The following is a 12,354-nucleotide window of genomic DNA, read 5'->3' on the forward strand; positions in this document are numbered from 1 at the left end:
TCACACCAAGTCAAGCCCGGATCGAGCATGACACCTAAGTATTTAATCTTTTTTACATTTTCTAATTGTATGTTCCTGAATTTCACTGGCAAATGAGCACCCCTGAACTTTTTCTTTTGACCAAATACCATGGCTTTTGTTTTTTGCGGGTGTAAATGCATATTATCTAAGTCTAACCATTTACATATTGAATCAAAATCATCTTGCAAATACTTTTGTACCTCCTTAATTGATTCACCGTGATTAAAAATGGCGGTATCATCAGCATAAAGAGACATTTTAGAATGTACATGCAATTTCAAATTACACATGTCATTAATAAAAATACAAAATATCAATGGACCCAATATAGAGCCTTGTGGAACACCTGATTCTATCTTTAAAAATTCACTGCGACAATTGTTAATCATTACAAATTGCCTTCTGTCTGTTAAATACGATTCCATCCAGTTGTATTCATTGCCAGTAATACCATAGTACTTAAGTTTTGCAAGTATAAAATTGTGAGGAATAACATCAAAAGCTTTGCGTAGGTCCAAGAAAATACCACCAGTAACATGTTTTCGGTCCATTTTATCATACAAAAAGTCTGTAATCTCAGTTAGACAAGTGGGAGTGGAATACGACGGTCTGAAGCCAGACTGACAATTTGCAAGTAGATCATTTACATTTAAGTACCTATACAATTGATCATGTACTGCTCTCTCTAGTATTTTGGACAGGACTACATGTAAAACTACATGTAAATACTTAATTATCAACATCAAAAAAGTTTCCAAAAAAATGAAATATTTTTCCATTTACCTTTATATACAACTTGTTTAACATATAAATACCAGCTTCTTTCCATTCCTGAAGATTTAAAGGTTGTCCATTTATTGTAATATTACTATTCTTGCATAACATTTCACGATATATGTTTTTAACATTCTGCTCATCTAAATAACGCAATTTGCTGATAGCAAAATGAATTGTTAAGTAAGTCTTACAGATAGCCTGTAAACATTCTTTATTCACTCTGCTGAAGAATGGAGACACTACATGAAATATGATCTCAAATTAATCTTTAAAATTAATATAAAATCATGACTTTAATTGGAGTCAATGTTCTGCAATTGACTCTACACATATATATTTGCATAATATATATATATCACCTTTTCTGTTCTTGATCCTTAAAATCTACCTGAACACGAACCTAACTGAGAAGTTCTTCAGTAGAAACAGGTTCAGGTGGATCTTTGGGCCTACTATTCTTAATCTTCAAATATCGGATCTTCATTCTGATCATAATGCAAGCACACAGGAAATTCAGTAAAACCGATAGACTTAAGACTGGCAGAGTGATCAACTTATAAAGTTTGCTGTTGCATTTTATTATTGGAGTGGAATAAGTTATAGAGGAAGAATTTACAGTGGGGAACCAATAAATTTGATCATTTTCCATGAGAGTAGAATGATTATTAGGCCTAGTTGTTACTTGGGATGAGGCAGGGCAAGGGTCTTGTCTACCACCATCAGCTTGAAATAGAACAGTATCATTACATTCACATCTTGATTTGTATTCATCCAATGTGCAAGAACAGCAAAATGCTGGCTCTGATTTTCTGATAAGAACTGTCTGTTTCAATAAAGACTCAGTCTCATTAGGGCTAGTCAGGGGAGGCACCCTTTCACCACCCTGGTAGCATTCAATCTTCCCTGGTAGACTTCCAGCATCAGCTACACAGTTTACTAAAACCCAGTCTGCAGCTATTTCACGATCTTCAACACATGTTACCTGACCAGGAGGATAATCTACTTGAAGCCGTATTGCTGTGAAATCATCAAGAACTTGTCCATCCTTATACACTGTGGAAATGTATGTTCCCTCATCAATTATCTTGAGGTCATTTATTTGTAGATCGAGATAACAGTTTCCACTTTCATTTCTGTTCTGCACATTAAATCTTTGAAGCTGATCTTGAGGCAATGACTGCAATGAATTCTCTGTAGATCTGTAAAATGGGGCATTATGCCATAGCTGTAAATGGACTTCCGAACCATCACACGGATATGGAAATTTCAAGTTGGCATCCTGCCCTTGGTTCTTGGAAAACAATAAAGATTTACATGCACTTAAGCTGACGATGATGATAATGGGAATGGAACAAACCCAAATGAATGACATTTTGAAATGTTTTCAGTAAACTCCACAAAAAAGTATCCAAAATTGTACTTAGTTCACAAAAAAGTTTCCAACATTTGAATTCAAATGTCACAGATATCAAGATGCGAACATTTCCAGCAGACATGTACAACTTCATGTGTCACTGAAACTTGTTTGGTTAGATTGTGCAATGTTTCATATAATATTCCAATTTTGGTTGCTGCCAGATCTGTAACCTAACGACCCTCAACTTGTAGGAATCGTTAGTCAGGGTTGTAAGTATAACTATGGTAATGTCTTATCCAAGGCTGACTTCTGTAGGTTTGATTCCAGGTTAATGAAAAGTCAAAATATCAATTCCAATCTAGTCTAAAAATTCAATACCAATTTCAAGATATGTAATGTAAAAATTGTAATGGAAATGTCCATCTAGATGAACTTCAAATACGGAAAAGGAAGACTATTCTGTGACTTCTGATGAAAGAGATGTAGACAGTCATCAACTGCTATTGTGATGAGGTGGTCAAGTGAAGTTTATCTGTTAATGAGAAAATGAAAAAGACAATACTAGTCATGGTTCCTACAAGGGAAGAGATAACAAATTCTTTTATTCTGGGTTATGATAAAAGTTTTTGTTAAAGAAAATGTTTGTTTTTATTGTTTTAATTCACTTTAGAAAATTTTACATTTTTTTCCATAATTGATGTAAACGATTAAGAATACCCATTATTCGTTAAAAAGTGTTTGTTTTAAACTGCGTTTAGAACACACCATCTGAAATGTGCCAACCCTGCCGGTATTCACTTATATTCTATTGTTTATATCATAGTCATGCATTTCTGAAAAATTGCACATTGTTTGGGTTTGGGTTAAGAGCTAAGTAAGTATGATTTAGATCTTAAATCATAATTTTACTGCAACATGTGCAAAGGAAGATGCAGTGTGTTTTTAAGCTTTTGCAGAATTTTGAGAATATTTGTCAAATTAAAAGCACATTTTAAAAATGTGAAAAAATGTAATACCAGGGGCCCGTTGCATAAAACTTTTTACCTGAGAAATCTCAGGTTGTTTTTACCGGAGTTTTTGCCCTGTGTTAAAGTCAATGGAATAAATCATACAAACCTTAGTTTTCAGTTTTTACCAGAGTTTTGTCATGTAAAAAGTTTTATGCAACAGGCCCCTGAACCACATCTGTTTATATGCTTAAATATATCTGTTGACAAACGGCAGAAGGTTTAAATGTCATTAAAATAAATGATCTAAACTGAATCAAATTCATATATTCAGTAATATAAAGAAACCACATACCTGATAGAAATAACATTGAATGATCAAAACAGTTTTCATGTTGCAAACATTTGCTCCATATCAATCCAGAAACGGATACACCCTAATAGCTTTATTGCAGAATATACTGATTAACCTTCACAGCCCCAGCTGCAGTGTAAGATTTGCATTTCAATGATTCTCAAAAACTGTTACTAGTATCATGAAACATGCATGACATCATTTTGTTTGCAGTGTTCCACACCACAGAAAATGCTGCTCCAATCATAGAACTGAGAATTCTAGAGAACATTGTTGATCTACCAATCAGATGCCTCAAAGACTTGTTTATTGCATGTTCCTCCCTTCCATTGCTTTTCCTCTGCTTTTTGTTCATTTGACTGCCTTTGAAAATTTTAGAACAGTATTAGTAGTGGGATTTTCCCAGTGATGTACAAGGTGGTTCAAAATGATGGAGCTTTTCTTCAATTGTGTTTGTAAGGTGATGGGTATTTGTTCAAAGAGTGTGCCTGAATATGTGTACTACATTTCCCCTAAGCAAGTCTGAAGGGTAGGCCTAAATGAGATTAAGTGACTTAAAGTACAGTTTGAGTAGATATTTATGATTCCTTTTGTTTGTTCTCTTTCTTACTGGTCATCTTCATACCATTTCTATAAGATGGAAATCTAACCTTGCAAATAAAATTAAATGTACAAAAGATGAAAATGAGACAGTTTGAAAGAGAGAGTTGATAACAAACAAAACAGTTTTGGCTGTTAAGAAAATGAGATACTCTTAAGATGATGTTCATTTTTATACAACAATTTGATTTAAGTGGACTGTGAGGGTTTTACAAGTGGTGGGGACTCTATTAACTATCAGGATTTTTCATTTTCTAGGGAATAATGTCACTTAGAGAGTGTTAAACTTTACCTGTGAGAGCATGAATTTTCATCACCCACATGAATATGAGTTTCACATTTTATAAGCAAGCATGTTTATATGGGAATTGTGTAGTTGACAGAATAACAATTTATAGGTCAAGTATCAGATCTTGTGCCATTGAATAGTGGAGGGGATGTGATATAAGAAAATGTCTATCCTTAATTGAAAAAAGTGGGCAGAATCTCTTTTAAAATGCATGCTCTTCAGTGACCACTCCAATTTTGTTATGTGAACTTATATCTATGCAAAATTTGAGAGGTCCTTACGCACTAGCTACCTTGAAAAGTGGAAATTGGAAGAGCCATCACATGCTGTGTCTATATGGAGGAAAAATTTGAGAGGTTCACTTGCATCTTAATCAGCCATAATTCGCTGGTATAGAGATTTGATTCTCTGTTTCAATGTCCTACAACATAATTCTCATAACATTTTTTGTGTCATTTTATGTATTTGAGCAAAAGAATTATACCACACATCACTGTGATGGTGGTTTAAATTGAAATCTCCAATGACTTAGTGAAGAAACAGTTATGATTTGCTCATTTTTTTGTCCAAATTTGTCCAAAACAAGACTTCCTTTAGTCCAATGGTACCTATGTGCATGTGCATGATATTTTTCTGTGTTGCAAATAAGGTTGTTCCCATGAATGTGCTTCATGTATTATATGACCTTGCACCCACTCAGCTGTAAACTTGTCAAAAAGATCTGTTCTCTTATTTGTATGGATACAAACATGGCTCAGCTATATGTGCTTTGTGTTTCTGATACATGAGCACTGGGAATTCCAAGGTCTTTAGTTGAGTATTGAAAAGGCATAGAATTCAATTTCTGTGTTGCAAGCCCGGGGGGGGCCACTTACATTGACGAGTGGATACCATGCGCGACCAAAAAAACACGTAAAAAGGATGTCTTTTTCACGATAGGGCACGTTACGTACGTAACGTGATAAGGGTGTCAAAAACACAAAAATAATGAAAAAAGGGTATCTATTTCGCTAGGAAAATTACGTGTTTAGGGTCGAATTTGCGGGATGATGAAACAAAATTAAAATGTTTTATAAAGGATGTCCTTTTTGCCCGAACACTTCGTGTTTAGAGTCCGATTTGCGCGAGGTGGTAAAGCCGGCGATCCGAATGATCGTAACAATAAAACATCCTGTACTTGTTTAGGGGTTCATTGTTCAGGGAATATTTGCCAAGAGTATCGTTTTGTTTCCAATACTTGTTAAGGGTAGGGTTTCACACGCCAATACTTGTTAAGGGGTGCATTTTCAGAACATGAAAATTACGTGTTTAGGGTGCTTTTCGAGACCCCATGGTCGCGCATGGTATCCACTCGTGAATGGAAGTGGCCCCCCCGGGGTTGGAAGGTTGTTCATTTTCCCATGAATGTGCTATTATTATATGACTTTGCACCCACTCAGCTGTGTGAATATTTATTTTATGATGGAAAATATTGAAAAAAGGGTATCTATTTCGCTTGGAAAAATATACGTGTTTAGGGTCAAAATATGCGGGGATGATGAATGAAAATCAAACATTTTATAAAGGATGTCCTTTTTGCCCCAACACTATGTGTTTAGAGTCCAATTTGTGCGAGGTGTTGAAGGGGGCCGTACTAAACCAAAATAATGGTGTGTAAAGGTAAAACCGAGGACCGACGGACCCGTGACATATAACAATAAAATATCGCTGTATTTGTTTGGGGGCTCAATTCTGGGAATACTTGCCAATAGTATTTTTTCCAATACTTGTTAAGGGTAGGGTTTCACACGCCAATACTTGTTGAGGGGTGCATTTTCAGAATTTGGAAAATATGTGTTTAGGGTGCTTTTCAAGACCCATGGTCGCGCATGGTATCCACTCGTCAATGGAAGTGCCCCCCCCCCAAGAAAAATTGTCTCTAGAAGGTAATATTATATGTAACAGTCTCAAATTAAATTTAAATTGTTATCTTTTATCTTTTTTAAATTTAAAATGAAGGATATCTTTCCAAACTAATTTTTCTGGCAATTTTTTTTTTGTTTTCCCCAGATGTCCAAAATATAAAAATCAACCTCCTTTTGTTGTAAAAACAACAATTGCTCTGGTGCAAGTTATATTAACACGTTCACCAACAGATGTATCGATTTCTTCCGGTTCTTGAGACTCATTATGTTTTTCTCTCATTGTATTTATATTTTCAAGTCAATGTGCAAGAAATGCTTTTTCTAATTTTAATAATCTATTATTTATTATTTATTTATTTATTTATTCTGTTTTATTTATTTTATACTGCAGGGTAGGCCTGTTCAGTTCTTAAAACTGCTTTACAAAGGCGCCCTGCAGTTTAAAATACATATCAAGATAAATATAAAATATATCATCAAAAAACATTCAACGTCAAAAATACAAAATACAAACTATTTAACATCAGAAACAATTAACATCAAAAAATTTAGAGTGGGAAGTGTCAATCTAAACATACAAGTACTTAGCATTGTAAATCAATGGAATATTATTTCGCTCTTCATCAATTCGTATGAAAGGCTTTGCATAATTTTTTAAAAACTAACAAGGAGGTACACGTACAGGCTTGTAAATTTGAAGGAAGTGCATTAAATGATTTTGGTCCGAAATATGCGAAAGATTTTCTTTTATATTCAGTTCTAGCTTTGGGAAGCTGAAGGGGGCATCGCAAAGAAAACCGTGTCCTGTATTTCACGGGCCGTTTACATACTAAAGGTTTTAAATAATTTGGAACTAAATTGTTCATTATTTTATATACAAAAACACAATACTGATATTTTATACGCTGATCTACTGATTGCCACTTCAGTGACTGCAACAGAGATATTTGTGATGTATTATAATCTTTTTTCAAAAGCATCCTGGCATATTTATTTTGAAGTTTTTGTATCTTATCTAAATGTATTTTTGCACTGCTTCCCCAAGATGTACTACAGTAATCAATGTAAGGTAAAATCATAGAAAAGTACAGCTTCTTCATGATATCAAAGGACAGTAAATGCTTAATCCGCCTTATACAACCTATTGCTCGAGATATTTTACAAACGATATTAGTAATATGTTCACACCAAGTCAAGCCCGGATCGAGCATGACACCTAAGTATTTAATCTTTTTTACATTTTCTAATTGTATGTTCCTGAATTTCACTGGCAAATGAGCACCCCTGAACTTTTTCTTTTGACCAAATACCATGGCTTTTGTTTTTTGCGGGTGTAAATGCATATTATCTAAGTCTAACCATTTACATATTGAATCAAAATCATCTTGCAAATACTTTTGTACCTCCTTAATTGATTCACCGTGATTAAAAATGGCGGTATCATCAGCATAAAGAGACATTTTAGAATGTACATGCAATTTCAAATTACACATGTCATTAATAAAAATACAAAATATCAATGGACCCAATATAGAGCCTTGTGGAACACCTGATTCTATCTTTAAAAATTCACTGCGACAATTGTTAATCATTACAAATTGCCTTCTGTCTGTTAAATACGATTCCATCCAGTTGTATTCATTGCCAGTAATACCATAGTACTTAAGTTTTGCAAGTATAAAATTGTGAGGAATAACATCAAAAGCTTTGCGTAGGTCCAAGAAAATACCACCAGTAACATGTTTTCGGTCCATTTTATCATACAAAAAGTCTGTAATCTCAGTTAGACAAGTGGGAGTGGAATACGACGGTCTGAAGCCAGACTGACAATTTGCAAGTAGATCATTTACATTTAAGTACCTATACAATTGATCATGTACTGCTCTCTCTAGTATTTTGGACAGGACTACATGTAAAACTACATGTAAATACTAAATTATCAACATCAAAAAAGTTTCCAAAAAAATGAAATATTTTTCCATTTACCTTTATATACAACTTGTTTAACATATAAATACCAGCTTCTTTCCATTCCTGAAGATTTAAAGGTTGTCCATTTATTGTAATATTACTATTCTTGCATAACATTTCACGATATATGTTTTTAACATTCTGCTCATCTAAATAACGCAATTTGCTGATAGCAAAATGAATTGTTAAGTAAGTCTTACAGATAGCCTGTAAACATTCTTTATTCACTCTGCTGAAGAATGGAGACACTACATGAAATATGATCTCAAATTAATCTTTAAAATTAATATAAAATCATGACTTTAATTGGAGTCAATGTTCTGCAATTGACTCTACACATATATATTTGCATAATATATATATATCACCTTTTCTGTTCTTGATCCTTAAAATCTACCTGAACACGAACCTAACTGAGAAGTTCTTCAGTAGAAACAGGTTCAGGTGGATCTTTGGGCCTACTATTCTTAATCTTCAAATATCGGATCTTCATTCTGATCATAATGCAAGCACACAGGAAATTCAGTAAAACCGATAGACTTAAGACTGGCAGAGTGATCAACTTATAAAGTTTGCTGTTGCATTTTATTATTGGAGTGGAATAAGTTATAGAGGAAGAATTTACAGTGGGGAACCAATAAATTTGATCATTTTCCATGAGAGTAGAATGATTATTAGGCCTAGTTGTTACTTGGGATGAGGCAGGGCAAGGGTCTTGTCTACCACCATCAGCTTGAAATAGAACAGTATCATTACATTCACATCTTGATTTGTATTCATCCAATGTGCAAGAACAGCAAAATGCTGGCTCTGATTTTCTGATAAGAACTGTCTGTTTCAATAAAGACTCAGTCTCATTAGGGCTAGTCAGGGGAGGCACCCTTTCACCACCCTGGTAGCATTCAATCTTCCCTGGTAGACTTCCAGCATCAGCTACACAGTTTACTAAAACCCAGTCTGCAGCTATTTCACGATCTTCAACACATGTTACCTGACCAGGAGGATAATCTACTTGAAGCCGTATTGCTGTGAAATCATCAAGAACTTGTCCATCCTTATACACTGTGGAAATGTATGTTCCCTCATCAATTATCTTGAGGTCATTTATTTGTAGATCGAGATAACAGTTTCCACTTTCATTTCTGTTCTGCACATTAAATCTTTGAAGCTGATCTTGAGGCAATGACTGCAATGAATTCTCTGTAGATCTGTAAAATGGGGCATTATGCCATAGCTGTAAATGGACTTCCGAACCATCACACGGATATGGAAATTTCAAGTTGGCATCCTGCCCTTGGTTCTTGGAAAACAATAAAGATTTACATGCACTTAAGCTGACGATGATGATAATGGGAATGGAACAAACCCAAATGAATGACATTTTGAAATGTTTTCAGTAAACTCCACAAAAAAGTATCCAAAATTGTACTTAGTTCACAAAAAAGTTTCCAACATTTGAATTCAAATGTCACAGATATCAAGATGCGAACATTTCCAGCAGACATGTACAACTTCATGTGTCACTGAAACTTGTTTGGTTAGATTGTGCAATGTTTCATATAATATTCCAATTTTGGTTGCTGCCAGATCTGTAACCTAACGACCCTCAACTTGTAGGAATCGTTAGTCAGGGTTGTAAGTATAACTATGGTAATGTCTTATCCAAGGCTGACTTCTGTAGGTTTGATTCCAGGTTAATGAAAAGTCAAAATATCAATTCCAATCTAGTCTAAAAATTCAATACCAATTTCAAGATATGTAATGTAAAAATTGTAATGGAAATGTCCATCTAGATGAACTTCAAATACGGAAAAGGAAGACTATTCTGTGACTTCTGATGAAAGAGATGTAGACAGTCATCAACTGCTATTGTGATGAGGTGGTCAAGTGAAGTTTATCTGTTAATGAGAAAATGAAAAAGACAATACTAGTCATGGTTCCTACAAGGGAAGAGATAACAAATTCTTTTATTCTGGGTTATGATAAAAGTTTTTGTTAAAGAAAATGTTTGTTTTTATTGTTTTAATTCACTTTAGAAAATTTTACATTTTTTTCCATAATTGATGTAAACGATTAAGAATACCCATTATTCGTTAAAAAGTGTTTGTTTTAAACTGCGTTTAGAACACACCATCTGAAATGTGCCAACCCTGCCGGTATTCACTTATATTCTATTGTTTATATCATAGTCATGCATTTCTGAAAAATTGCACATTGTTTGGGTTTGGGTTAAGAGCTAAGTAAGTATGATTTAGATCTTAAATCATAATTTTACTGCAACATGTGCAAAGGAAGATGCAGTGTGTTTTTAAGCTTTTGCAGAATTTTGAGAATATTTGTCAAATTAAAAGCACATTTTAAAAATGTGAAAAAATGTAATACCAGGGGCCCGTTGCATAAAACTTTTTACCTGAGAAATCTCAGGTTGTTTTTACCGGAGTTTTTGCCCTGTGTTAAAGTCAATGGAATAAATCATACAAACCTTAGTTTTCAGTTTTTACCAGAGTTTTGTCATGTAAAAAGTTTTATGCAACAGGCCCCTGAACCACATCTGTTTATATGCTTAAATATATCTGTTGACAAACGGCAGAAGGTTTAAATGTCATTAAAATAAATGATCTAAACTGAATCAAATTCATATATTCAGTAATATAAAGAAACCACATACCTGATAGAAATAACATTGAATGATCAAAACAGTTTTTCATGTTGCAAACATTTGCTCCATATCAATCCAGAAACGGATACACCCTAATAGTTTATTGCAGAATATACTGATTAACCTTCACAGCCCCAGCTGCAGTGTAAGATTTGCATTTCAATGATTCTCAAAAACTGTTACTAGTATCATGAAACATGCATGACATCATTTTGTTTGCAGTGTTCCACACCACAGAAAATGCTGCTCCAATCATAGAACTGAGAATTCTAGAGAACATTGTTGATCTACCAATCAGATGCCTCAAAGACTTGTTTATTGCATGTTCCTCCCTTCCATTGCTTTTCCTCTGCTTTTTGTTCATTTGACTGCCTTTGAAAATTTTAGAACAGTATTAGTAGTGGGATTTTCCCAGTGATGTACAAGGTGGTTCAAAATGATGGAGCTTTTCTTCAATTGTGTTTGTAAGGTGATGGGTATTTGTTCAAAGAGTGTGCCTGAATATGTGTACTACATTTCCCCTAAGCAAGTCTGAAGGGTAGGCCTAAATGAGATTAAGTGACTTAAAGTACAGTTTGAGTAGATATTTATGATTCCTTTTGTTTGTTCTCTTTCTTACTGGTCATCTTCATACCATTTCTATAAGATGGAAATCTAACCTTGCAAATAAAATTAAATGTACAAAAGATGAAAATGAGACAGTTTGAAAGAGAGAGTTGATAACAAACAAAACAGTTTTGGCTGTTAAGAAAATGAGATACTCTTAAGATGATGTTCATTTTTATACAACAATTTGATTTAAGTGGACTGTGAGGGTTTTACAAGTGGTGGGGACTCTATTAACTATCAGGATTTTTCATTTTCTAGGGAATAATGTCACTTAGAGAGTGTTAAACTTTACCTGTGAGAGCATGAATTTTCATCACCCACATGAATATGAGTTTCACATTTTATAAGCAAGCATGTTTATATGGGAATTGTGTAGTTGACAGAATAACAATTTGTAGTTCTAGTATCAGATCTTGTGCCAGTGAATAGTGGAGGGGATGTGAAATAGGAAAATGTCTATCCTTAATTGAAAAAAGTGGGCAGAATCTCTTTTAAAATGCATGCTCTTCAGTTACCACTCCAATTTTGTTATGTGAGCTTATATACTATGCAAAATTTGAGAGGTCCTTACGCACTAGCTACCTTGAAAAGTGGAAATTGGAAGAGCCATCACATGCTGTGTCTATATGGAGGAAAAATTTGAGAGGTTCACTTGCATCTTAATCAGCCATAATTCGCTGGTATAGAGATTTGATTCTCTGTTTCAATGTCCTACAACATAATTCTCATAACATTTTTTGTGTCATTTTATGTATTTGAGCAAAAGAATTATACCACACATCACTGTGATGGTGGTTTAAATTGAAATCTCCAATGACTTAGTGAAGAAACAGTTATGATTTGCTCGTTTTTTTGTCCAAATTTG

General features: G+C 34.1%; 2 protein-coding genes across 2 annotated transcripts; both read right to left on the minus strand.

Moving 5' to 3' along the window:
* Positions 1–1,198: 1,198 nt before the first annotated feature.
* LOC121422699 lies at positions 1,199–3,001 on the minus strand. Its single transcript, XM_041617866.1, has one exon. It carries the CDS (start codon positions 2,168–2,170, stop codon positions 1,199–1,201), a length of 972 nt encoding a protein of 323 aa, XP_041473800.1. The 5' UTR covers positions 2,171–3,001.
* Positions 3,002–8,630: 5,629 nt separating this feature from the next.
* LOC121422700 lies at positions 8,631–10,964 on the minus strand. The gene is made up of 2 exons (XM_041617867.1): positions 10,890–10,964; positions 8,631–10,119 (listed from the first exon to the last, which is right to left on the minus strand). The coding sequence occupies exon 2, from the start codon at positions 9,600–9,602 to the stop codon at positions 8,631–8,633; it is 972 nt and encodes a 323-aa protein (XP_041473801.1). The 5' UTR covers positions 9,603–10,119; positions 10,890–10,964.
* Between the last annotated feature and the right edge of the window lie 1,390 nt (positions 10,965–12,354).

The sequence above is a fragment of the Lytechinus variegatus genome, chromosome 10 (genome assembly GCF_018143015.1).
Source record: "Lytechinus variegatus isolate NC3 chromosome 10, Lvar_3.0, whole genome shotgun sequence".
Lineage (NCBI taxonomy): Eukaryota > Metazoa > Echinodermata > Echinoidea > Temnopleuroida > Toxopneustidae > Lytechinus > Lytechinus variegatus.